The sequence below is a fragment of the Perissodus microlepis genome, chromosome 20, assembly GCF_051167445.1.
Source record: "Perissodus microlepis isolate ML-2025 ecotype Zambia chromosome 20, ASM5116744v1, whole genome shotgun sequence".
Classification (NCBI taxonomy): domain Eukaryota; kingdom Metazoa; phylum Chordata; class Actinopteri; order Cichliformes; family Cichlidae; genus Perissodus; species Perissodus microlepis.
Window position 1 is genome coordinate 32616365 of NC_140480.1, and position 27914 is coordinate 32644278.

Here is a 27914-nt window from a genome sequence, read left to right on the forward strand (position 1 = left end):
TAATCGGATGAATAAAACCCAAATTACAAGCTGTTAGGGTCAAAAATTGTCTCCACTCGTTCTCATTGCCATTAAATATTGAAAGTTTTACTATTTTTTTTATATCTATTAAGACCAAGTCTAGCTCATTACTGAAAAAGAAAACCCCTTTCACACTGTATGTTTTCAAAGGCCTTGAAAACAGCATTAAATTATTATTATTTTTACTGGGTCTAATATGATATTCAGTGGTTGAAAACAGTTACGTCTGCACTGGCTCACAGATGCAGCGTGAACATTATTTATTTGGTACGATTACTGATGGTTATGTAGGTGGGTAATGTTTTAACACATGAAGAGAGATCAACAACGCAAACAGAACACAGACATTAACAGATAAAAACCATTTTATTTATTTTCACTGTCTTCAAGTTATTAACAAAGAAATGGAAGGAATCCAATCTGCCAAATTAAACATGTATTCAAGCTATCATGCAGCACTCTTTGAATTGACATGTTGACAAAATATCATAATAGATAAATGTTAGAATAAAAATTAGAGAGTTAATTTAACTTATAGGACCTAAAAGGTCTTGATGCATTTTTCCTCTCACGATGGTTTGGAGGTAAAGGATGTGGAAAAGGGTCTGGTTTTATAACTTCCTGTGTGTGTTCTGGCTTGGCAGGATATGATGTAAGGGATAAGTGTTGATGCCAGTGAATGACGGACTTTAATGTGTCAGTAATGTCAGTATCAGCAACCTCAACCAAACAACAAAACAATAAAACAGTTTATACAATGAATGAAGTGAATTTGTGCTTCACTTAAGTAATATCACAGGGTGTTCATCTCATCACCATTAAAAAAGTTGCATTTCATTAGGTTTTTGTGGTATTTAAACTTGTGATTTAACGGCCTTTTATGTGGCAGAGATAAAGGAGACATTTATCTCCGCCACATAAAGACACCGTGTGCAGCACAAACGTTTTGAACCCACGGCAGAGCAGCAGACATGGCAAAGACTTGGAGGACCAGATGAACCTGGGGCTAACGTCTCAGTGCAGAGTAGAAGAAGATCACTGAAACCCTGAAACCTCACAGTGTCAGTTCTTGATCCAGTTCTCAATAAAACAGCCGAGTTACAGTATCTACGCTACGGATGGGAATCGATAAGAATTTTGTGATTCTGATTCGATTTTCATTGGCTCCGTTTTAAGAGTTACCACCGTCACTAAGCAGCAAGAAGAAATGACATTCATGCAAATTAATTGCATGCTGGAGTCAAACGTCTGTGCGTATTTGAGGTATTTGCCCTCGTTGTTGTAGTCAGTGTTTAATATTACACAGAATACACAGAATGCTTTTCGTAAAAGTAATGCAGTATGTTACTTAATTAGCTCTGGGAACAAGTAAAATAGCTGAAACACTCTGTCTCATAATCACCATTTAACTACAGCCCCGTGCACCAGTGCAAATCCCTAATAAGGACACAGACAGGTGGACTAACAATTCCAAGGAACTGGAATACTGGGAACCGGTTTTCTACAGGAACCGACAACCTGCTGCTGCTCCAAGCTCAGTGGATGATCACAGCTCGTCCACTCGTCGTCCTGTTTGCTCTCATTGTTACACAGATTATCACTCCAACCTGTAGAGACAAGAAACAGGTGTATTAAATAAGTCACTTCAAAAGCTGTCACTCAGAGATGCAGCACATCTAGCCTGTTCACAGCTGCAGTGGAGGCGTGGCCTATCTTAGCTTCTCTGAGCTTTCATGTCAACATGTACACTCACTAACCTACACGTTTGAACATCAAGTCTATTGTTCCACAGTGGACGTGAACTGTGAAGAGTCATAAATGATCCACGAACATCTTTTTTAAATATGTATTTCCTGCTGTTCAGTTTAACACAAACATCTTTGTGGCAGCTTTCTGTAATATCACCTGGCTAGTAAACATGGAAGCAGCCATGAAAGACACGGCTAAGTTAGCTATGAAATATAGAAATATAGATCTGAATGTTATCTCAGATGTGTACTGTATATATTTGTATATTTGTTTGGAATTATTTCTATTGCAGTACAATACTGCTGAATGCAACACAGAGTGACTCCAGCTCTTTACTGACCTCAGAGTCTCCAGTCTATAGTCAGGACTTTCCTTAAGATCCAACAGCTGCTTCACATCTGGATCCCGTAGGTTGTTTTGGCTCAGATCGAGCTCCCTCAGATGGGAGTGGTTGGTCTTTAAAGCTGAGACCAAAAAAGTACAGCTGATCGCTGACACACTGCAGCCCCTCAATCTGAGAAATGAATGAAACATTTAAGTTTAGACAGATTTTAAAATTATAACCTGTTTAATAATCTGAAGCTAAAGACGGTATAGGATGTAAAAGGTTAGGAAACAGAGACTTCAAACACCTCAAACCAACAAGATATTTTATTCAGCAGAAAAACTCATAAAAAGTAGTTTAATATAACTGATAGATTCAATAAAGACACAATCAAACAAATCCTGTGCATCAGACAAGTCAAAAATTTATCCTTTCAGCCCAAGTTCATCAAGCCACAAAATGGAAATGTTAACAAAATGATGATCAATACTTATAAAACATTTTTATTTAAATAAACATGAAAATATATTTGATTGTCATCTGTCATTAATGATCCAAAAAATGAGTCCATCACAGTCCTCTTCTTCTTTTGTTTTCTTATTCTCTTTGTTTCCTTGTTTCCTTGCTCACTTTTTGTTTACATGTGTCAGGAGTGGTCCTCCTTTGTGCCCACTCTCCATGTGAACTACAGGTTAACATGATTGCTTTAAGGTTGAGGAAATCATCCAGTTGACACCAGTTCATTGCTCTTATCATGATAAAGTCTCACTCAGCAAGTTATCCCTGTGACTTTTTATTCCTCTTTTCACGATCTTTCCTTTGTGGAGACTCTTTCCAGCCTGCAGAGATCTCTCTCTGTAACCCAAGGAAATCAGCAATCCCTCCAGTTTTTAGCTGCTCCTCTCAAAAAAAATTGAGCGCATGTTTAAATTAAAAATGGGATTGATTACTTAAATAGTAAAGCTGAAAATCTTTACTGATATACATTATGTTGTTTGTTAAAAACAAAATCATCAAATCTTTGACAGCTGGATTCAAAATCACACCAGAAATCAAAGTTACTATTATTCAAGCGTTTCTTACTTCGTCACAAAGTAGTTGTCTGCAACTGCTTCCATTTTTGAATCGATATAATTAGCTGCCCTTTGACTGGGCTTCTCACTAGATGGCTGGACCTCGTATAGGCACAAATTAAAAAGTTGTTCATCTGTTTCAGGTTGTTAGCATAGCACTGCAGCCCGCAGCCAACCCACATAAAGTGGGGCGTACACTCTGAGGCTGACCTCAAAGAAAGTGAGTTTAATAATGTTGCTTCACAGTTTGTAACATTTTATAGACTAAACTAGTTAAATTAGAGCATATTTATAAAATAATTACATTATTTAATGACTTAGCCGTCACCTTGGTTTTAATTCTAATATAACAAAATTTTCCGATTGTGCTTAATCTACTTGTTTTTTTAGGTTTTCAGTGTGTTGTTCAACATTGTTGTGCAGCATTGCTATCCTGCAGTTATTAGACTGAAGCAATAAAGAAGAAAGCATTAGCATTAAATCCTCTGCAGACTGCCAGCCTACACATTAAACCTTTATATTTATATGACCACACAACCAAAACATTTTTGCCTGACCTGAGCACTTCCAATCTGCAGCCTGGACTCTCCAGATAACCACACATGTCCTTCACGCCTGAATCTTGCAGTGTGTTGGCACTCAGGTCCAAGTCTCTCAGATAGACGGGGTTGGACTTAAGAGCTGAGACCAGAGAAGCACAGCTGGCCTTTGACAACCTACAACCCTTCAATCTGAATAAAGAATTTAAAAAAGGCAGATTCAGATTCAGTCATTTATAAAATACAGCAAATATAATGTATCTTAGTTTTAAATTTGTACCTATACTATAAATTATGTACTAATATACAAATCATTGCAAATTACAGTTGGGCCTGTGCTTTGTTCAACAAAGACATCATTTTTGTAGTTTTCCCTTTGTACACCACCGCAGTGCATCAAACAACCAATATGTGATTGAAGTGTGAACTTTCAGCTTTAATTCAGGGGGTTTAGAAATTACAGCTGTTTTATTAAATAGTCCCTCATTGTCAATATGATTCCTGCTGTTGACGGTGATCATAAATGTGCAGACTTACAAAAATCATGCACGTCTACCAAAAGTTACAGAGTACTGAGAACTAAACTTTATTTTTCTGTGCTTTGACTGCAGTTCCTACGGTGGCCCCTAGAGACAAAGCACGTAAAAACTCCAAAACACTTGCAAACTCCAAAACACTTGCAAACTCCAAAACACATGCAAACCCCAAAACACAACGGAAGTGCTCCAGGACGCTAGGGGCAGTGTTGAGCTTTTGTTACCTAGTAACTACACAAGCCAGGAAGTACCAATGACCGGATTTGGACTGTATCCCAATTCAGGGTCTGCAGCCTTAAAGGCCGCATTTTAAGGCCGATTACGTCACAGCGACACGACTAAGGCTGTCCCAATTCAAAGGCTGCTCGAAATGCGGCCCTCAAATGCATCCTTAATTTCCCTGAATTTTAAGGATGGGTCGGTGCAGCCTTCATGGCCCAACATGTCCCAGATTTCATAGCGCGGCGGTGGTGTGGATAATTTTGCCGAAAAAAACGGCGGAAGCGGAGCTGCCGAAGAGTAAACTTTCAGAAGTAAGTACTGAATATTATGTCACTTATTTATGCACGAATGTTTTTATAATGAAGAACATTAAAACATTACTGTTGGCCACATGTCGGCAAAGTTATATGACATTAGCGATGTTTGTACTAACTTGGTTTTAAAGCCTTTACTTCAAAGTATACGCCGTTCAATAGTTGACTTTAATCTTACAGAGAATGTGATGATTTTATGTATAATTAAAGTCAGTCATATATCCACAAACACAACAAGCTGAAAGTCAGTGAATGCTGCTCGGTTTGCAGTCCTGAATATCACGGCACAAGCAGGATTCACTGCACTGTTAATGTTAGCTATGTTATATTGCTGCCTCTGTTCGGTGGTGTCGAGCCAAACGGACTTTAACGTGCGTTTGAACGAGCTGACGGTTCACTCGTTACGCTGAAAGAAAGATGCTTTAATCACAGGAGTCACACATGTGTCCACTGTACCATCTGGGAACTCTTCATGTTTCGTAATAACACAATCCTCCTTCTTTTGTGCTGTTTTGTAGCAGTGTATACACCTGAGACTGTCACCTGTCTGTCTGTCCTTCACTCTCTCGCTCTGTTTCTTTCTCTCTGATTGTGGAATAAAAGTATGAACATTCATTTAGAAGTTACACTTGTGTTTGAATCCTGCAGCTTATCACACATTTGATTTCCATGTGTGACAACTGCAAGTGTCCAGCGTGAGGACAGACTGAGGGACCCACTGCTGCACATCATCTGTGAGGCTTTGCACCCCTGATGATCCACCAGGACAAACTCAGCAGTGTGTGAGGAAGAGGAGGAGGAAGAGCCAGCAGCAGCAGACAGATGGAGAGAATAGACAGACTGTTCCCTGTTTGTGAAGGACTGCTAGGAAAGTTTAACATAACTAACTGTCTGTCCTGAATCAGTCTTATTAGGTAATGTTCAAATAATGTTATCATTCCAGTGTTTTCAGTGTGGGAGAAAGTACTCAGGGCCTTCAAGTTACACACTATGAAAGGCAGCAACAAGTTTAATGTTCAGAAACCTAAAGTATGTATCAGCAGCAGAATGGACCTAAAAATAAATGTTTGTTTCAGTTCTATGAAGCTTTGAGTATTTTGGATTAGTAGTACTGCTGTGTTTGTTGCATCATATTGCTGTAATTGTTTATATCCTTTATATATTCTGAGGTAAGTTGATCTATAGTGTTACATCATATTCTATAAGGATGTTATGTGTTTGTATACTTTCTGCCCAGTTTGAACCATTTAGCAGAAGTCAGCCTGTTTAAGGCTCTGATATCTATTCTGTATGACTTAAAGCAGTTATGACATGGTCTGATTTTCTCACCCAATAAAGGAATATTCAATATATCAGTCTACTCTTCATTCTATCAGAAACAGTTATCACAGCTTGTACATTTTCTTTTTATAAATATATGTAAGCAATGAGCCAAATTTAGTAATGCCAACATACTGAAGGAACAACATTTGTCTCTTATATATGATACACCTATATATGCACTGTCAAAGATACTTGTCTTTGAGTGAAGATTTAAGGTGATAAGACATATAAATAACTGCAACTTGAATCTGTACTGAGGCTCAGTATTTGACACAGAGTTCATGTTCACTGCTGTAATAGCTAATAATGATTAATATAATAACTATAATATTGGCCATATTATATTTACATTACCAAAGTGATATGACTTTAGTCTCATGAACAACATTAGCTAATTGTTATTTACTAACTAATCTTAAATGACTGTTCAGTACAGAAATGAAGCCCAAAAATCATGTTTTACTGTCCTGTGGTCTCAGCCTCAGATACGTATCAAATCACACAAAGCTCTTGTAGAAACAAACAAACAAATGAACAAAATATGTTCTCCTTCATTTCTGTCAAACAAAGTTGTATGACACGTTTCCAGCGGTTAGTATCATGGTTGCTAGGCAACCTGGGAAGCGCGACGGAGACTAGACCGTCCCATACAGACAAACTTGCCGTTTATTTTGCAAATCGAGCCAACACTGCCCCTAGCGTCCTGGAGCACTTCCGTTGTGTTTTGGAATTTGCATGTGTTTTGGATTTTGCAAGTGTTTTGGAGTTTGCAAGTGTTTTGGATTTTGCAAGTGTTTTGGAGTTTGTACGTGTTTTGGAGTTTGAAAGTGTTTTGGAGTTTGTACATGCTTTGTCTCTAGGGGCCACCATACAGTTCAACACAGAAACACTGTACAAGCACAAATACACCAACTTGCTCTGTGACTCAGACTTCTGAATCCTCAAATTAGTTTAACATCAATATTATGCTGTCAGCTGTATCCAATCATCTGATAATGGAGCCTGTTTATAACAGGGTTACTTCACAGCTCAACAAAAGAAATATCTTAACACTTCAAACTACAATGCTCGATTTGAAGAGAGGAAAAAAGCAAGTATTACTCAGTAAACTGACCTCAGAGTCTCCAGTCTGCAATTTGGATTCTTTAGTCCGGCAGAGAGCAGCTTCACTTCGGAATCCTGCAGCTTGTTAAAGCTCAGGTTCAGCTCTGTCAGATGGGAGGGGTTGGACTTCAGAGCTGAGGCCACAACTTCACAGTGAGCTTCTGAGAGCTCACAGCTAGAAAGTCTGTAAAAAAAGAAGCACATTTTACAAAACATAGTGTTATGAAGTGTCTTGATGCATGCTCAATCGTCCAAGTAAGGAAATCCCAGAAAGTTCATTCTGTTATGGTAAATGGTAAATGGCCTGTATTTATATAGTGCTTTACTAGTCCCTAAGGACCCCAAAGCGCTTTACACATCCAGTCATCCACCCAATTCACACACTGGTGATGGCAAGCTACGTTGCAGCCACAGCCACCCTGGGGCGCACTGACAGAGGCGAGGCTGCCGGACACTGGCGCCACCGGGCCCTTTGACCACCACCAGTAGGCAACGGGTGAAGTGTCTTGCCCAAGGACACAACAACCGAGACTGTCCAAGCCGGGGCTCGAACCGGCAACCTTCCGATTACAAGGTGAACTCCCAACTCTTGAGCCACGATCGCCCCCCTGTTTATCTGATGGTAACATTTTCAGTGAGAGAAACGTCTCTTGGAGATTGAAGAAGTCACTTGTCACGTTTCTTCCACTGAAAACGTTATGTCGAGATGAACAGAATCAACCTTTTGGGATATTGTTATGAAAGTAAAGATTTATTTTGTTTTTCATCATCTAATCTTTAGATTTTCTAATAAGTTTTATTGAGTCAACAGAAGCTGACAAGAACTAGCAACACAAGGCAACAGCATTTGTTTGCACTGATTGCACCTAACAGAACCTAAAATATGTTAGCAGGAGTTTTAAGTTTAAGTTTCAAATCATTTTCTAATGAAAATGTGGAAGTTTACTGTCCATTCTGACCAAAATGTGAAGGGTTTCCTCACAGAAACTCCAACTCATCTTTCTGTTGAATTCTCAATCACAGAAAAATCTGAAATCTTATCTCATCTTAATTTTTCCCTTTGGCTCGAAACTGCTAACCTGAACCAAGTTTATAATGTTAGTCACAGGCAGACTTACTGAGCCTTTCTGCAATTTCTCACAGCTGGGATGAGTCTCTGTTTGCCCTCCAATGTGGTGTTATATTCACCCAGGTCCAGTTCATTCACAACCTCTTCTGACATTTGGAGAATGTAGGCCAGAGCTGAGCAGTGGATAACAGAAAGTCTCTGTGATCTCTTTCCTGACTTCTGGAACTCTTGGACCTCCTGATGTACTGAGAGGTCATTCATCTCCATCAGACAGTGGAAAATGTTGAGACTTCTGTCAGGGGATATTTTTTGGGTGTTTATCTCCTTCAAGTTGCTGATGGCTTTCTGGATGCTATCTGGATTACTCTCTGTCCGACCTAGCAGGTCTCTTAAAAGTCTCCGGTTGGACGTCAGACAAAGGCCATGAAGAAAGCGGACAAAAAGGTCCAGGTGACCATTTTTACTTTTGAGAGATTTCTCCATAACTTTGCTCAGAAAGTCATCTAAAAATATCACATGGGTAGTTTTATTTCCAAAATTCCTAGACATCCTAGAAAACTTAGGGATTAGGAAATCCTCCAGGATCTTGCTCTGTCTACTGGTGAAACAGTGGAACATGTAAACGGCAGCCAGAAACTCCTGAATGCTCAGATGAACAAAGCAGTAGACTGGTTTCTGGAAGATCACACACTCTTTTTTGAAAATCTCTGTACAAAGTCCCGAGTACACCGAGGCCTCTGTGACATCCAGACCACAGCGCTTCAAGTCTTCTTGGTAGAACATGATGTTTCCTTTGTCCAGATGTTCAAATGCCAGCCTCCCAAGTTTCAGAAGAGCTTCAGGAGTAGAATCCTTATGGTACTTCTGAATCTTCCTCTTGGTCTGATCCAGCAGGAAGTGTGAGTACATGTCGGTCATGGTCTTGGGCAGCTCTTCTCTCTGCCCTCCAGTCAACATGTGCTCCAGAACTGTAGCAGTGATCCAACAGAAGACTGGGATTCCACACATGATGTGGAGGCTCCTGGATGACTTGATGTGGGAAATTATTTTGTTGGACAGCTCTTCATTACTGAATCTCTTCTTAAAGTACTCCTCTTTCTGAGCATCAGTGAAACCTCGCACTTCGGTGACACGGTCAACACATGTAGGAGGGATCTGATTGGCTGCTGCTGGTCTGGAAGTTATCCAGATGAGAGCCGTAGGAAGCAGATTGCCTTTAATGAGGTTTGTCAGCAGATCATTGACCGTTGACTTCTGTGTGACATCAGACATGACGTCCCTCTTAGTGAAATCCAGTAAAAGTCTGCTTTCATCCAGACCATCAAATATAAACAAAAGTTTACAGACAGCCAGCTTCTCTGCTGTGACCTTCTGTAATGTTGGATGGAAAACCTGGAGCAGCTCCAGGAGACTATACTGCCCATCTCTGATCAGGTTCAGCTCCCTGAATGAAAGCAGAATCACCACACTGATGTCTTGGTTTTCCAAACCTTCTGCCCAGTCCAGAGTGAACTTCTGCACTGAGAAGGTTTTTCCAACGCCAGCAACACCGTAGGTCAGAACCACTCTGATCACTTTGTCAGATAAGGCTTTAAAGATGTCATGACACTTAATTGGAATTTCATGGAGGGTCTTCATCTTGGAACCTGTCTCCAGCTGCCTCACTTCATGTTGAGTATTAACGTCTTCACTCTGTCCCTCTGTGATGTAAAGGTTTATGTAGATTCTGTTCAGGAGAGTTCTTCTTCCTGTTTCTTCAGATCCTTCATTTACAGTTTCACATCTCTTCCTCAGACTGATCTTATGTTCATCTAAAAGCTCCTGCAGACCAGCAACTGCTAGAAGACAAAAAAGAAAGTAATAATAAAATAAAATTAATAAAATTAATGAAACTTTAATATTGGTATATCATCATGTGGAATCTTCCCCTATGTCTTATAAAGCATAATCTTACTTTGCACAGTGTTGCTCTGACCAGCTATATGTCGTCCAAACTTGGCTGTGGCTGTTTCTCCACAGTGGGAAACAGGATCCTTTGTCTTCTCTCTGTGCATACAAAAGAAAATGTGTATTGACCAGTACACATACAATACAATACAACTTTATTTATATAGCACATTTAAAACCAAAGGTACACCAAAGTGCTTCACAACAAGGTTAAAACATAAGATAAAAGACTATAAAGGAGAACAAAGGTGCAGACAGAATACGAAGTAAAACATTATAGCATGGTTTAGAAGATAAAATTACAGGGTATTCATTAATATAAGGTGGGGGTATTTATTCAGTGGGAGATTAGTAAGAAGATAAGTAACACAAGGGTAAAATATAGGGGGAAGTGCACTAACTAACTGAAAACGCTCGGTCAAACAGGTACGTTACATACATTAAAATAATAGTCTAATGCAAACAAATAATTATAGAAAAATATATATTCTTTGGTGTATAAACGCTAGGGTTGGGCGATATGTGAAAAAATATGTAAAAATTTTCCAACCGGCAATCGTCAGTCCAACAATCCCTGATGAGCGATATAGGCAGACATGCACAGACTTTATGATCAGTGGGGCAATCATGCACGGACTAATTTGCAAGTTTACAACACATATTTGGAAAACTACAAATTACTTTACAATGGAAGAAGATATTAAATTTTAAAAAAAGAAAGAAAGAAAAAAGAAAAAATACAACTGCATTAAAATGATATTTTGTGATGCCATTGCTTTGGCAGACACTGGTTTAGGCAGAAATCTCTGACTTCATTTGCCCCATGTTAGTTATGAACCGCCTCACTCTGTAGACCGGCCAGTTCAGAATACTTTCTTACTTTTTGTCCGAGGGTCCAGGTTCATTATTAAACGATATAGGGTAAATCTTGGAAGAGTCACTCCTCATAGACAGACACTCTGATCCTAGAGACGCTGGGCTGCATCTGGGCTGCTGACCTCTGGGAACACAAACATATAATATTTAGCACATTGTTCATCTGCATCTTCATGTTGTTGGAAATAAGTCACTTATTATGAGTACAGGACTGAGGTTCTGGAGGTTTTCGGTAAAAGCAGAAACATTCACTGTCCCAGGGTCTCAGTTTGGATTTTATTTATATCACTACCACAATGAGTCTCCAGACTTTTGCCAGTCATACAGGAGTACGGACTGCTGTCAGCAGTGAAAGGGAGTGGGTGAACTATTTGTCTTGGGTGGGGAAGCATATCTATTTGTGTTTCTCCAGTTTTCTGCAACATTTACGTTAACTGCTTATTTGAACTTGGTCACAGGTATGTTGTTGGGCACTACCACCTAAATTTTGTGTAACGATTCGGTGTTCAGGGCTGAAACTCTGCAGGTTTCCTGTGTCAGCTACACAGGAATAGGCACTATTTGCAATCATTAAATGAGCATGGTTAAACTGTTTGCGTTGGGTGATTAGCTACATTTTACATCACACCCGAGCACAGTTGAGGCCTGAAGCCTGTTTTATTTGTGTTTGTAATCTTAATATGTCTTTTGGCCACAGTTATGGATGTGAGAGACTTTGATGAAAGCTTTGGGACACAAAGACGAGGAAGGTCAGTCACTGCTCTACAATAACTATATTCCAACCTTATCTATGTAACATATTACTCAGGAACATATTCTACCTTCTATAGGTACATACTGTCATGGTCACTGGATCTTGGACACAGGTTTGAATTTTGTGATGTTGGGGGTTTTCTAGTTCTGTAGCTTTGGTTATGTTTAGGTTATGATGTCAGATTTAGTTTGTGCTTTATTCCTTGGTTCTCTGTTTATTCCTGTCTCCTTCGTCTTTCTGTGCTTTACTTGGTCTTCTTTTGTGCTTGGCATCAGGTTAATCTTGACTCGCTGTTCAGTTGTGGCTCTCTTCCTGTTTTATTTTGGTGACTGTTCTTCTTTGTATCCTGTGTCTAATTTCCTTCCAGGTAATTATGATAGTTTACTGCTGCTGCGTTCCCACCTGTTGCCTTTTCCTTCATCATCCTGCGTGTCTCTGTATCCCCTCATATGTTGTTGTGTTCTCCATCATGAGTGTGGCCTATTTCATAATGTGTTTTTAAAATATCTGACACATACAAACACAAGAAGTCCTTCATGTTTTCATGTTACAGCTTTTCTGTTCAAATAGGTTTCTGATTTTGAAAATCACTGAAGATTTTCTGTGTTAGTGTCATCCTAACAAACCATCTTCGTGTCATTTTAGAGGAGAAATAGTCTCTTACTTTGTGTTTGAGACTTCAGGTTCATTACTGAAGTGCATAGGCTCGTCTTTGGAAACGTTAGACAGAGAGTCGAATCCTGAAGTCTCTGTTCCTTTTCTGGGAACACAGACATATAATATTTAGCACATTGTTAATTTGTATCTTCATGTTGTTGGAAATACGTCACTTATTATGAGTACAGGACTGAGGTTCTGGAGGTTTTCAGTAAAAGCAGAAACATTCACTGTCACAGGGTCTCAGTTTGGATTTTATTTATATCACTACCACAATAAGCTGATCTTACAGATATGGAAGCGTGTTTGTTCTGCCTGCTAAGGGAATTTTCTTCAGCTCATTTTACAGCAGAAACATTTTCTTACTTTGTGTTTGAAGGTCCAGGTTCATTACTGAAGAATGGAGGATCATCTTTGGAAATGTTACTGTTCACTGACAGACACTCTGATCCTGCAGACGCTGTTCTGCGCCTGGGCTGCTGACCTCTGGGAACACAAACATATAATATGTAACACATCATTCATGTTGACGGGATCTGTCTTGGTCCCAGAGTCACTGACCCAAGGTTTGGGGTTTTGGGAATGTTTCTTGTCTTCAGCATCTCCTGTGGAAGTCAGTCTCCATGTTTATTTACCTCTCCGTCTCACCAGCTGTGTCCCTTTCCAAAGATCCACATCCTAAATGGTCATTCTAAACTGGTGAGAATGTAAGCAAATTTAGCTGTATAAGCAGCTAATAAAAGAACTAATCAGTGCAGTTGATATCAATGCTAGTTTGCACTGAACTCTTGTTTCCTTTTTCCAATGTCTTTTTGTAGTTTTTTACTTGATGATAAGGATGGAAGTTTTAAAAAGTGTATTATAAAATATGCATTTTTCCAACAAGAATCAGTTTGTCTGTGGCCCACAAGCTTGGTGAACAGTTTATAATGTCTATCTATTACTCAGGCAGTCCTCCCTATACATATTTATGAGTACTGCATGCAGTACATGAGTACTGCATGCATACAAATGTAAGAACTCCTTCATGAGTTTCATTTTGCATTATTTCTGTGCAAACAGGTTTTTAATCTTTAAGATCCGCAGTGAAATTTTGCTCCGGATGTTCCACATCAAGGCTTTAGGGGGAACACTTCACTAAAATAGATCGCACACATTATTTCTTCATAACAAATAAATCATCTTCACTTCACTTTACAGTAGAAACGGTCTCTTACTTTGTGTCTGCAGGTCCAGGTTCACTGTCATTTATGGAAAGGTCTCTCTTCATAGGAAAACAGAGAGATTGTGCACTGTCCTCCTCTTCCTCCAAAACATTCATTTTCAGCCAGGCTCACCGGTAACTCAGAAATGCTGAGCATTAGCACAGAATACAAACCACTCACATGACTGACAAAACAGGAAGTACAACACACACAGAGACTTCAGCAGTGAACTGAGTTGTCAGTCCACTTCCTGAATTAGCACATCGTTGTTTTTTCTTCCAGTCCACAGAGACAGCTGACTGAAAGCAGACGAAACATAATGTCGGCTTAAAGCTCACATTCATTTCTTCCTCCTGCTCCGTAGTTTGCAGTGACCTAGATCAATGGAGAAGAGATGCTCCTCCCTTCTCCATTTACAGGAAATCACATGATGTCATCCTGGGAGTGTGTGTGTGTGTGTGTGAGAGAGAGAGAGAGCGAGAGAGAGAGAGAGAGAGAGAGACATACAAGAATACATAAACATATCATATAATTAGGCTTCTAGATTTATGATTCAAGAACTTTCAGAGCATCAAATCACATCAATCACATTCTCAAAACACACACATATATGGACAATGAAGGTTTATATATAATCTGAGGCCCCCTAATGGTAGACTTCTGGTTTTACCACCAAAATGAATACTTTCGTTTCTAACTGGTAAGTCGAGTGGCATAGTGAGTAAGCGAGCAGGTAGCAACTTGATTCTAATCATGTAGAAGTTAATAGTTAAACATTAATGTAGCTCCATCAGTGTGTGTCAGGGAGACCTTTGGTCCAGCTTGGTTGTACATCTCTTTTCTTACTATCAAAGACAACAGGCCTAAATTTAACAGCCACTTAAACATTGCTATCAGAGTAATCTAAACTGGGTTAACCCTTAAAGGTCTTTACACTTTGGGTTGGTTGTAAATTTTATGAAAAGAAGCTAGCATGGAAGAAATATGATACCACTACGTCACATTTTTTATTAGGTTTTGGGAAACCTGATTAAAAAGGATTTATAAAAGTCTAGCTCTTGCACATGACATGTTTTTTTTGTTTAGGTTCAATGCTTTTAGTAAATTCAACATGGATTCAAAAATCACTCAGATGTGCTTTATAATAGTAATAATAGTAATAACTTAGTTTAGCACCTTTTAAAAGACCCAAGAATGCTTTACAGAGGAGCAGAAGGTTTTGTTGAAGACGTGAGTTTGAGAAGTTTTTTGAAGGATTCCAGTGACGGAGCGTTGTGAAGCTGATATGGAAGAGTTGCAGAGGGTGGTGGCCTCCAGCCTGACGACTCTGTTCCCAAAGGTATGGAGGCTGGTGCACGGGACAGAAAGCAGGCCCGTGGCTGAGGACCGTAGCATCCAAGACTGTGTGTATGGTTGCAGCAGATCAGAGAGATACTGAGGGATCAGGGTATTGAGGGGTTTGTAAGAGGATCTTGTAAGTAATGTATGACTTGACAAGAGGACATTTACGAGGGTGGGGATGATATGTTCTCACAGCTGCCCTTCCCTGGGATGTGGGTACTTGCTGGTTCCGGGGCTTATGGCTGGATGTTCTGGCGCAGGCTTGTAGCTCATCTTTGTCGGCAGGGGTGGGAGGGCTCTGCCGGGTACTGGGCGGTACTTGTGGGCCTGGAGCCCTGGGACCCTGTACTGGGCTTGCACCAGGGAGGTCGGCCGCCCCTCACCTCTGGGACTCTCACCCTGTGGCCATGGGCGCCCCATCTAGGGCCTCCTTCCTTCTCCTCCTGGGTTGGGCGCGCAGATGTTGCTGAGATGTGTGGCCTTGGGGCTTCGGTACTCTTGGGGGCTGCCTTAAGACATTGTCCTGCTATACCATATATAATGTAATAACTGAAATAAGATGAATAGAAATGAATAAATAAACACATAAAAGAAACACCTGAACAAGAGGAGCCTATAGAGAATTTATAGAGCTGATCTTGGAAAAATATGTTTGCATTCAGGTCGTAATTCTGATTGCAAACGCTGCCAAACAGGACAGGATTATTTTTTTTAAGTCTTTAGCTATTTTAATAAGAGCAGTCTCAGTACTGTGGTGAGTTCTAAAGGGTTCAGTGAGCTCATAGAGGTTTATTAAATTTCCACATCATTCCTTCACATTTTTATGCATCCAACAAATACTTTGCATTCAGAAATATTAATTACTGAAAGACTAAACAGGAACCTAATCCACTGACAGTAATGAAACTGTGCATGCAAGCAGTCTTTAACAATCAAGCAAGTTACTGTGTAAACATTAACTGCAGTTCTCAATTATGCCACAGTGTGGCGCTCTAACACAGAAAAATTACAGAAAATCAAAGCCTACTCTAGTTTACACTGATTTGAGTGCTGTCTAAATGACTATAAACCTTGTGTCACCATAAGAAGTAATCAGAGGAGCAGTGCTGGTATGATTTTTTATACTCTATCAGGTTTATAAAACACAGGGATGATGGTATATTCATCAGGATTCACTGACTTACAGTATATATAATATATTGCTTACACAGATGAATGTTTTATTCTCTAAGACAAAGGCTGTGGCTCAAGTTTAAAAGAAAAGTTTGACATTTAAAAGTGTTAAAGCATAGCAAACCAGAAGAAAAGAAGTAAGCAGGTCCAAACAAGGACCCACCAGTCCATCATCTATAACCAGGACATCACCGAGAAATGAGTGTAACTAACTTCCAGTAAGGGTGGACTCTAATTTAAATACATTTTGAACAGATAAATATTTAATATACTTTCTAAGACAGTTCATCTTTTGTATAGACACATAGTCTGTCCTAGTTCTAAATATGCCTGCTCATTACAAGCAAGCTCAGGAAAAGAGAACAGAATCCCAGATTAGCAGGAGAAACACTCATATGCACAGTTTAAGCACATATATGTGTTTGCATAATGTCTGTGAATAATTCTTATTGAGTCTGCACTTCTAAGGGCAGTTCACACTGAAACAGTCATTTGTACTTCTTTTGATTCCTCTAGAAGTCACTGCTGGTTGAAGTTTTTCTTCTAACTTCATGGCCGAGTCAGGGCATGCTAATGCACAAATTCCTGCTGCTGTTTAAAACTCTCCAGATCATCAGGGCAGAGCTCGTCATAGCTCACTGTTACCGACAATTCGTGGGGGCTGTAGAGAGAAGAAATAACAGAGAAAAAATCTAATTTGATTGTACAACTATCTGGTCAAAAAGACCCATGTATCTATATCCATATCTATATCTCTTCAAATGTCTTGGCTCCAACACTTCTTTACTTGCTTTAGAAATGAACAGAGGGCCTCTTCACCTCTTCCTCCTGAACTCTTGCTCACTGTGTCAGAATTTTAGCTACTTCTCAGCCTCCTTTAGTAATGATGATACTTGTAACAAATATGGTTACAGCTCTGGAGGCCAGGAGCTTCAAAGAGTAGTTGTCAAACAGCTAACAGATCATCTGCAGAGGAATGACTTATTATAAGAGTTTCAGTCAGGTTTCAGAGCTCATCACAGCACAGAAACAGCTTTAGTGAAGGTTACAAATGATCTTCTCATGGCCTCTGACAGTGGACTCATCTCTGTGCTTGTCCTGCTAGACCTCAGTGAAGTGTTCGATACTGTTGACCATGATTTATTACCGTGATTAGAGCACGCTGTAGGTATTACAGGTACTGCGCTGCAGTGGTTTGAATCATATCTATCTAACAGACTCCAATTTGTTCATGTAAATGGAGTCTGTTATACATTACATTATACACGCTTCCCTTAAGCCAGGGGTCAGCAACCTTTAACACCCAAAGAGCCATTTGGACCCGGTTTCCACGCAAAAGAAAACACTGGGAGCCGCAAATACTTTTTGACATCTAAAATGAAGATAACACTGTATATATTATTTTTTACTTTTATGCTTTGTGTGAACAACTAAGGTGTGTTGCTTATGAAATCCATGAAGTGCTACAGAGAAAATTACATTTTATTTATGTAATTAACACATTTTGAACTCTTAAAGAAATATAACAAAAGGAAAGACACCCAGCTGAACTAAAATGATCCAGCAAACGAAAACTGTTGTGAGCCGCCACCCTTATATCACCATTGGGCTTTTGGAGCCTTGACCTGACTTTTAAAAAATAACTGGGAAAAAAAGAACTATGCTGCTAAAAAAAAAAAAAAAAAAATAGATATTTGCAAAATTCTGCCTAAATATGTATTTTACCTGGTTAATGTGTGTGGCGGGGCGTGGTCTGCAGTATGCGTACAGCAACCGTGTGTGAAAAGTGGTCAATAAAGAGATGCTGAAAAGCATGTTCATGGAAACATCGTCGGGTCTGCCGTGATATGTTTACAATGGGACTTCTGCTCCTGAACCTCTGCGCACAGCGTCTGCAAATCGGGGCTGTACTTTCATCTTTACGCAGGACTGTAAGCTGTCATCTGTGAGGCGTGAGCGGTGTTTGTTTTTAACATAGTTCACAGTGGAGCTGCTGACATAATGTGGATCCGAAGATCCATAATTGGCCTACCTGGGGTTGAAAGTCTCGATAAATGCACGGCGTTTCGGCGGGTACACCGGCTTCCACATGTGTGACGCTTATTTTGAGCGATGAAAAAATAATAGAATATAATTATATTTTTATATTTCAATATCACAATAATCTTCCAATTTAGAACTACAAGTTAAAAAAGAACTAATATAAATAAAATACACTTCAGCTAAATACTTCTCATTTATTTTCCCAAACCACGCGGAGCCGCAGTATAAGGACTAAAGAGCCGCATGCGGGACCGGAGCCGCAGGTTGCCGACCCCTGGGTTAAGCAGTATTATTAGAAGACATAGCATACAATTTCACAGCTATGTAGATGACAACCAACTATATCTGTCCATGAAGCCAGATAACACACACCAATTAGTTAAACTGCAGGAATGTCTTAAAGACATAAAGACCTGGATGACCTTTAATTTCTTCTAAATTTAGATTCAGATAAAACTGAGGTTATTGAATTCGCCCCTGAAAATCTTAGAAATATGGTATCTAACCAGACTCTTACTCTGGATGGCATTACCTTGGCCTCCAGCAACACTGTGAGGAATCTACTTTTTATCCTTCAATGCACATAAACAAATATGTAGGATTACTTTTTTCCATTTGCACAACATCTCTAAAAATATAAATATCCTGTCTCAGAGTGATGCTGAAAATTCCGAAAGGCCTTCAGTTAATCCAAAATACTTCAGCAAGAGTGCTGACCGGCAGAAGAAAGACAGACCATATTTCTCCTTAAAAACTGATCTTGAATAATCAGACCCCACCTTATCTTAAAGACCTCATTGTACCGTATCTTCCCAATAGAGCACTTTTCTCTCGATCTGCTGGTTTACTTGTGATTGCTAGCACATTTAAAAATAAAATCAGAGCCAGAGCCTTCAGCTTTCAGGCCCCTCTTCTGTGGAACCAGCTCCCAGTTTGGATTCAGGAGACAGACACTATCTCTACTTTTAAGATTAGGCTTAAAACATTTGTTTTTGATAAAAGCATATTGTTAGGGTTGGATCAGGTGACCCTGAATCCTCCGTTAGTTATTCTGCAATAGGTCCAGTGTTTCACCTTCACTCACCTTTTCACTCACTATGTGCTTATGCACCAATCTGCATTTAATCATTAGTTATGCTCTATGGCTCTTTTCCACAGTGTGTTTTTGTCCTGTCTTCCTCCACTAACAACCGGTCGCAGCAGAAGGCCTACCCTCCTTGAACTTGGTTCTGCCAGAGATTTCTTCCTTTTAAAGGGGAGTTTTTTATTCCCACTGTCACTGAAGTGTTTGCTCATAGGGGATCATCTGATTTTTGGGGTTTTCTAGGGTCTTTACTAGTGCTGTCAGCGTTATTCTCGTTAATACGACGTTAACGCCTTAACCGCATTAACACAGCAAATTCCCGTTCGGCCCATGCGAGGGTTGCACGGCGCTAACGCGTTAACACAGTGCAGCCCTCGCAGTCTTCAGTCTAATCTGTCTGGCTGACTTTCTCGTCCTCTCAAAAAATGATGACTGTTAACAGCTTCCGCTTTACTGAGAAAAGCAGCCAGTGAGGGTTTATAGGAAACACTCGATCTTTGCTCCGATACCAACTGTGTTTTATACAGTAGTGCTAAAAGCAACATTGACTCAATGCAACTTCCTACTTACCACAGATTCTCCAGTCTGTAATTTGAATTATTCACAAGATTCACCAGCTGAATCATATCTGAATCCTGCAGGCCGTTTCTACTCAGGTCCAGCTCTCTCAGGTGGTCTGGGTTTAACTTCAGCGCTGAGCACAGAAAAGTACAACTGGCCTTTGACAAAGAGCACTCCCTTAGTCTGAATAAAGAATAAAATAAAAAGACAATGTTTCTGTTTTAAATATTTCATGTAAATAATCAAACATAATAAGTAAAAAAAGAGCTGTCATTATTACTAATCAAATCTTGCTATTTCTGCTGCACAACAAAGACATAATAAAATCAGCTCTCATACACTGCCAGCTCAAGCAGTGACTTCATTTACATGCAGTTGTGCTCAGCAAAAAACATATGCACACCCATTTAACTGCCTGTTAACGCTGATTTGCGTAATGCCTAATGGCAGTAACTCAATGCATTTAGGCATGTGGGCATGGTTAAGACAACCTACCTACTTAAGTTCAAATCAAGCAACAAGTGATTTTGAGCATATCAGGATTATTTGAACCACACAGGTGGTTCTGAGTGTTTTAGAAACTACTGATCTGATTTTCCCACAAAACCATCTTTAGGGTTTACAGAGAATAGACACAAAAGCAACAAGTTCTCTGAGTGAAAATCTCTTATTGATGCAAGAGGGAAAATGGCCAAACTGTTTTGGGCCTCTAAATGCACAACATGTTGAACCTTAAAGCAGAAGAACACAGTGGGTGCCACATGTAGCAGCTAACAACATGAAAGGGTTGGGGGCCACCAAAAGTGGACAATAGAAGAGCTGAAAAACAATTGCCTTGTCTGATGTGTCTCGATTTCTGCTGCAACATTCTAAAGGCAGTCAGAATTTGGCATAAACAAACTGCAGATCCGTTGTGTCTTGTATTAGGGACAGATAAAACAAGATATTTGAACATGACTTTTTGTGAATTGAACCCGTAAGATCATCATTACATTCTGAGAACACAGTTTAATATGAAAACACAGCTGACCTCAGAGTTTCCAGTTGACAGGATCGACACTCCAGAAAACCACACAACTCCTTTACTCCAGAATCCTGCAGCTTGTTGTAACTCAGATCCAGATGTGTCAAATGGGAGGGGTTGGAGAGCTTCAGAGCTGAGCTCAGAGTAGCACAGCTAATCTCTGACAATCCACAGTGCCACAGTCTGAATAACAAAAGAAGAAAGAAAAAGACAGATACAATTATTTCTGACCTAATGACATGCTCAGGTTTTAAACGTAGTGCCACATCACTTTATAGTATGTAATACACAGATATAAAACTAATTCAGGGAAAAGGTATCATAAAAAAAATTCACTAACTGAAATAATGAGACTTAGCATTTCTCTAATGACGGTCTTGTATCTTGCAGGCATTCAGTGATGATTAGATTGGATTACTTTGATTTTTTAATTCCTCCTATCTATGTAGGATCAGTAAACCCTAGCAGGTATGATTACTAAGCTTTGGCTAAAATTTCACTGGTAGATCCTTCCAAACAATTTCCCCCCCCATTAAGAGCAGTCTGTTAGCTAGTCTGAAATGGTACAAAATGGTGTTGTTCACTTTCTAAGCACAGAAAAGGATACTAACCAAAGCAAGGTTTTAAGGTTCTTTCTTACTTTGTGTACTTTTTATGTACTTTTTTGGTTGTTTTGGAAAATCCTGAAAATGTATATCCAAATTTATGAAGTAAATGTATTAAAAACAACAACAACGGTCAGGGTACTGACTTCAGGGTCTTCAGTCTGCAGTTTGGACTCTCCAGTCCTACAGAGAGCAGTTTCAGTCCCGAGTCCTCCAGCTCATTGAAGGTCAGATCTAACTCTTCCAGATGGGAGGGATTGGACTTCAGGGCTGAGGCCAAGACTTCACAGTGAGTCTTTGAAATTCCACAGTCAGAAAGTCTGTGTAAAGACAAATTTGCAAAAGACATTATCATGGAAGAAGATACTACATATTTATTTTTGCATTTAACATCAAAACAGTTGAGCAGATCTTGTTCAATCAGGGAACCCATCAGCGAAAAGCCTTTTGGGAACAACAACCAATTTGGGGGCTTTCCAGTGTAGCTAGCTGATATCTAGACCAAGAAGCATTCTGAGTAGAGATGTCAAGACTTTTGATCATCCAGGGCACCTCTTTCAATTTAACAGCTGCTCTGAAAGAAAGCCCAGCCACACCTCATAGAAAAATCATTGCTACCACTTGTATCTGCAACATCATCCATTCAGTCCGAGCTTGTGACCATAGGTGAGAGTAGGAATGAGAGTAGGATGCGGCAGCGTGTGCTGCACTGACTGCCAGCTAGAGTGAATGGCCCAAAATTTGTGTTGCGCTGACTACTGCACTCGACTTGTATGTCATTTTTTTGTGCTCACTCTATGTGTACCAGATGTGCCTGCTCTGTGTCATTTCAAAACATTCATAAAAGGCAAAACATTGTAAGTATCCCAACTAGAGAAGAGTATGTCGTTTCCACAACAGTGCTTTCCTCCACATAGCTGTTGAATGGAGTGACTTACTCAAGGGCTACAGGAGGTCCCTATATATGTATGTAAACATGTGTCATAGAGTTCCTCGTTCATTGTGTGGTTGAGGTTAGTGTGACTGTAGGCTTCGTTTCTCTTGGTTGTGCAAAGGTATGTCACATGTATAGCGGTTAAAGCTCAACTGGGTTGAACTTTGACCATAGCATGTGCAAGTAGTCTTGTGCAATAGAAAAGAATGGGTTTTGGAGTACAGCGCTGCACATGCCGCGTCCTATGTGAAAGGGCCTTTAGACGTGAAAGGGCCTTTAGACTTACAGAGCCTTTCTGCAGTTCCTCACAGCTGGGATCAGTCTCTGTCGCCCTGCCTCTAATGTGTTGTACTTGTTCAGGTCCAATTCATCCAGAACCTCTTTTGACATTTGCAGCATGTAGGCCAGAGCTGAGCAGTGGATTTCATAGAGTCTCTTCTCTGATTTGTTCTCTGACTTAAGGAACTCTTCGCTCTCCTGATGTACTGAGAGGTCATTCATCTCCATCAGACAGTGGAAAATGTTAATGCTTCTGTCGGGAGATATTTTATCGCTGTTCATCTTCTTCAGGTTGTTTATAATTCTCTTGATGATTTGTGGACTATTTTGCAAATGACCCAGTAAGCTTCCTAAAAGTCTGTGGTTGGACTCCAGACTAAGGCCATGAAGGAAGCGAACAAACAGGTCCAGGTGGCCATTTTTACTTTGCAAAGATTTCTCCATGGCTCTGCTCAGAAAGACATCCAGAGATGGGATGGAACAATGAATATTTCCAGATTTTTTAGAGGGTTTCTCAAGAAAATACTTTATATTTATAAAGTCCTGCAGAACATCAGTATTTTTATTGGTGAAACAGTGGAACATGTAAACGGCAGCCAGAAACTCCTGAATGCTCAGATGAACAAAGCAGTAGACTGGTTTCTGGAAGATCACACACTCTCTTTTGAAAATCTCTGTACAAAGTCCTGAGTTCACCGAGGCCTCTGTGACATCCACACCATACTGCTCCAGGTCTTCTTGGTAGAACATGAGGTTTCTTTTTTCCAAATGTTCAAATGCCAGCCTCCCGAGCTTTAAAAGACCTTTCTTGTCAGCCTCCATCAGCTCTTCTGGACTTGCTTCTTCTCCCTCATGGTACTTTTTAATCTTCCTTTTTGTTTGTACCAACAGGAAGTGTGAGTACATGTCGGTCATGGTCTTGGGCAGCTCTTCTCTCTGCCCTCCAGTCAACATGTGCTCCAGAACTGTAGCAGTGATCCAACAGAAGACTGGGATTCCACACATGATGTGGAGGCTCCTGGATGATTCTATGTGGGAAAATATTTTGCTGGACAGCTCTTCATCACTGAATCTCTTCTTAAAGTACTCCTCTTTCTGAGCATCAGTGAAACCTCGCACTTCAGTGACACGGTCAACACATGTAGGAGGGATCTGATTGACCGCTGCTGGTCGGGAAGTTATCCAGATGAGAGCCGAAGGAAGCAGATTGCCTTCAATGAGGTTTGTCAGCAGATTCGTGACTGTTGACTTCTGTGTGACATCAGACATGACGTCCCTCTTAGTGAAATCCAGTAAAAGTCTGCTTTCATCCAGACCATCAAATATAAACAAAAGTTTACAGACAGCGAGCTTCTCTGCTGTGACCTTCTGTAATGTTGGATGGAAAACCTGGAGCAGCTCCAGAAGACTATACTGCCCATCTCTGATCAGGTTCAGCTCCCTGAATGAAAGCAGAACCACCACACTGATGTCTTGGTTTTCCAAACCTTCTGCCCAGTCCAGAGTGAACTTCTGCACTGAGAAGGTTTTTCCAACGCCAGCAACACCGTAGGTCAGAACCACTTTGATTTGCATTTGTTGTTCGGGTAAGGCTTTAAAGATGTCACAACACTTAATTGGAGCATCATGGAGGGTCTTCTTGTTTGAAGCCGTCTCAAGTTGACTCACTTCATGTTGGGTATTAACCTCCTCACTCTGTCCCTCTGTGATGTAGAGCTCAGTGTAGATTGCGTTGAGGAGAGTTTCACCTCCTGTTTTATCAGTTCCCTCAGTCACAGATTGACATCGCATCTTCAAACAGATTTTATGTTCATCGAAAACTTCCTGAAGGCCATCATCTACTGAAAGACAATAAAGAAAATAAAACAAAATTTATATATAGTTTTTTACATATATTTAACATTTAACATACATTGCTTAGTTTTTTTAATGACTCCATCAGCAAACAGATGCTCAATTTTACTTTGCACACAGCTGCTCCTACTGGCTGTCCAAAATCCAGAACTGGACACGGGCTCCTGCACACACTTGTTCTTTCTGTGGATAGAAAGGGAAACTTATTCTGGCCATGTGGCTAAACATGAAGTTAATTAAGTTGAAAGTCTCAGTATGGTCTATTACTAAGTCAATGCTCTTTCTTTACTTATCAAGCAATAATCATTTCCTTTTACACCATCAGAACTTATATTAATCCAAAACACGAGCTCTCAGCACCCTGTCGACACATCTGTTTACAAGGAAGAGGGTTTATCATGACAGTATTTTCCTGATATCTGCTTTTCAGTCTCTTCCTGAGGACTCTACTACCAAGCAGCATTTTGTCCAGCTGTGAAGGTGGTTCACTTCTTACCAAGGTAAATCGCCATGGTAACCTATCCTGTTACGTTCAAGATTGGAGATTAACTGGTATAAAATAATCCCCTACTGACCAATCGATTAACCAGAAATTAACATCACCATTTCTAGAAGATCTCTCAGACCTCTATGGGGAGAGTTGGAGGGTCTAAATCAGTGGTGGGGAAACTCCAAGCCTCAAGTGCCTGCGGGGTGGGGATGTATCCTTCATCCAACACAGCTGATTTAAATGGCTAAATTACTTCCTCAACATGTCTTGAAGTTCTCCAGAGGCCTGGTAATGAACTAATCAGTTGATGTGGTGTGTTGACCCAGGGTGAGATCTAAAACCTGCAGGACACCGGCCCTGGTTTAAAGTTTTTCAGTTAGTTTTTGTATTTCCCTGATCTATCTGGGATGGAGTTTACATGTTCTATCAGTGTTTGTGTGGGTTCACTCCAGAAACTCTGGCTTCTTCCCACAGTCCAAAGGCATGCAGTAAGTGGAGTTAGGTTATTACCTATACGTGTGAATGTGAGTACGAATGGTACTTCCAATTTACAGGCTAGCATGGTAAATTGGAAAACTACACTCAAATAAATGAGTATTTTTATGCTTCACATTGTCAATACCATGCCTTAAACCCAAAAAGTGTGCTAGTTAGATATATTTAAAAAAAAAAGTCTTTACCCTACATTTAGTTTGTGGGTATCTGGTCACCCTAGTCCCTGGGTGGAGTCCCTAACTATGCAGAGGTATCAGGTAGTTGTGGTATTTAACAAAAACAATAAAAATAAAATTATTACATATGAATTGCAGGGAAAAAACAAAAACAAAAAACAGGAAGATCAACATTATTCTACAACTAAAGACACTACCACTGATTCTGGCTCATTTTCAGGTCAGTGTAAAACAGAAACCGCCTCTTACTTTGTGTCTGAGGGTCCCGGTTCATTACTGAAGTTTGGAGGACGACCTTTGGACCAGTCACTGGCCATAGACATACAGCTGGGCACAAGGGACGATGTTCCATCCTCCTCTTCCTCCAAATCATTGTTTCCCCTAATGAGGATCAACAATACATAACAAATATCGATTTTTTTAATTTTAATTTTTTGTTTTCTGTTGGTAGCAAACATTTTCACAACAGCATTATTGTTCTATAAGAATTAATCCTGCTCCTCACATACAAGGTCTTAAATAATCAGGCCCCATACCCTGAATCCTCCCTTAGTTATGCTGCAGTAGGTGTAGGCTGCTGGGGGATTCCCATGATGCAGTATTTCTTCTTCAGTCATGTTTCTCATTCACTCATGTGTTAATAGACCTCTCTGCACTGAATCATACTTGTTATTAATCTCTGGCTCTCTTCCACAGCATGTCTTCTATCCCGTCTTCCTTCTCTCACCCCAACCGGTCGCAGCAGATGGCCCCGCCCCTCCCTGAGCCTGGTTCTGCTGGAGGTTTCTTCCTGTTAAAAGGGAGTTTTTCCTTCCTACTGTCGCCAAAGTGGTTGCTCATAGGGGGTCATATGACTGTTGGGTTTTTTCTGTATGTATTATTGTAGGGTCTACCTTACAATATAAAGCGCGTTGAGGTGACTGTTGTTGTGATTTGGCGCTGTGTAAATAAAATTGAAACAGGACACTTTCCGCTGACCTCAAAAGAAGTTTGTACGTACACTACGTTTGAAATCTGTTTTTATATTTCATTTTTACTGTGAAACCCTTAAACAACACCAAGTCTGCTGCTGACACAACAGAAATGAAAACTGTCAGGAGCGGATTATGTTCCGACTTTCACAACACGTTTTCTCTGAGTCTTTCATTTAAAGATTGTTTTAAGTGCATTATAGATTCTATGCTGGGAAATAAACTTTATATGTACAGTTTGCTGTTGGATTTTACTGTTACTTTTTCTGTGTTCTTTATAGGTTTATCCTTCACATCATCATTACCATGCCTGAAACCCAAAAAGTGTATTAGTAAGATTTTTTTTTTTAAATCTTTACCCTACATTTAGTTTGTGGGTATCTGGTCACCCTAGTCCCTGGGTGGAGTCCCTAACTATGCAGAGGTATCAGGTAGTTGTGGTATTTAACAAAAACAATAAAAACAAAACAAAAACCCGGAAGAACAACATTATTCTACAACTAAAGACACTACCACTGACTGGCTCATTTTCAGGTCAGTGTAAAGCAGAAACAGCCTCTTACTTTGTGTCTGAGGGTCCCGGTTCATTACTGAAGTTTGGGGGACGACCTTTGGACCAGTCACTGGCCATAGACACAGGAGACGGTGCTCTGTCCTCCTCTTCCTCCAAATTATTCATCTTCAAGCACTTGTAAACAACAATTCTGCGAACGCACAACGTGAGAATGAAGACAGGTTTGTTCAAAAGTCACCCAAGACCAGTACACACACACACACACACACACACAGAGTAAGAGAGTAAGAGTAAGAGTCCACTCTCTCTCTTACTCTCACCTTATTGTCCACTTTTGCTATGTCGGCTGTTTCAACATGTACACAAGTACGTATATGAGGCGCCTCGAGGCGACTTTTGTTGTGATTTGGCGCTATATAAATAAAATTGAATTGAATTACGTGGATCACCCGAACACAGGAAAGACCATCGATTACATGATTGTTAAAGAGACGCGAGAGCACCGCACATGTTAAACAGAGCTTACAGCAGAAGTGATCTTTACCTGGACTTTATGTTAAGTTCAACAAACCTCCGCAACACCCGCTGGTTTCACTTTCTGTTTTACAGCTTCTCCACCACTTTACGTTTGAGGAGATCACGTGACCACAGTTTAA

The 27914-nt window shown here is 40.1% G+C and overlaps 2 protein-coding genes across 5 annotated transcripts; both read right to left on the reverse strand.

Moving 5' to 3' along the window:
* Positions 1-368: 368 nt before the first annotated feature.
* Positions 369-14147, reverse strand: LOC146364976 (protein NLRC3-like). 3 transcript variants are annotated; one of them, XM_084917998.1, is made up of 10 exons: positions 13727-14147; positions 12876-12995; positions 12517-12612; positions 11103-11222; positions 10230-10321; positions 8325-10110; positions 7217-7390; positions 3726-3899; positions 2111-2284; positions 369-1628 (listed from the first exon to the last, which is right to left on the reverse strand). In XM_084917998.1, exons 1-10 carry the CDS (start codon positions 13828-13830, stop codon positions 1619-1621), a joined length of 2850 nt encoding a protein of 949 aa, XP_084774124.1. In that variant the 5' UTR covers positions 13831-14147; the 3' UTR covers positions 369-1618. The 3 variants fall into 3 exon arrangements, with proteins under 3 accessions (XP_084774124.1, XP_084774123.1, XP_084774125.1); XM_084917997.1 differs by having other exon boundaries at positions 8325-10113; XM_084917999.1 differs by lacking the exon at positions 12517-12612 and having other exon boundaries at positions 8325-10113.
* Positions 14148-15730: 1583 nt separating this feature from the next.
* On the reverse strand, positions 15731-27873 carry LOC146364977 (NLR family CARD domain-containing protein 3-like). Of its 2 annotated transcripts, none has more exons than XM_084918001.1 (9): positions 27803-27873; positions 27308-27448; positions 26023-26154; positions 24722-24795; positions 22766-24596; positions 21692-21865; positions 20947-21123; positions 19926-20099; positions 15731-16889 (listed from the first exon to the last, which is right to left on the reverse strand). In XM_084918001.1, the coding sequence occupies exons 2-9, from the start codon at positions 27421-27423 to the stop codon at positions 16799-16801; spliced, it is 2769 nt and encodes a 922-aa protein (XP_084774127.1). In that variant the 5' UTR covers positions 27424-27448; positions 27803-27873; the 3' UTR covers positions 15731-16798. The 2 variants fall into 2 exon arrangements, with proteins under 2 accessions (XP_084774127.1, XP_084774126.1); XM_084918000.1 differs by having other exon boundaries at positions 22766-24599.
* Between the last annotated feature and the right edge of the window lie 41 nt (positions 27874-27914).

Coding starts and splice junctions, on each gene's coding strand:
- LOC146364976 (XM_084917997.1), bottom strand. CDS start 13,830: ATGAATGTTTTGGAGGAAGAGGAGGACAGTGCACAATCTCTCTGTTTT. Junction 11,223..12,516: donor CCTGAAGTCTCAAACACAAA/GTAAGAGACTAT, acceptor TTGTGTTCCCAG/AGGTCAGCAGCCCAGATGCA. Junction 2,285..3,725: donor TGCAGATTGGAAGTGCTCAG/GTCAGGCAAAAA, acceptor TTCATTTCTCAG/ATTGAGGGGCTGCAGTGTGT.
- LOC146364977 (XM_084918000.1), bottom strand. CDS start 27,423: ATGAATAATTTGGAGGAAGAGGAGGACAGAGCACCGTCTCCTGTGTCT. Junction 26,155..27,307: donor CCGGGACCCTCAGACACAAA/GTAAGAGGCTGT, acceptor GATCCTCATTAG/GGGAAACAATGATTTGGAGG. Junction 21,124..21,691: donor TGCAGACTGAAGACCCTGAA/GTCAGTACCCTG, acceptor TTTGTTATTCAG/ACTGTGGCACTGTGGATTGT.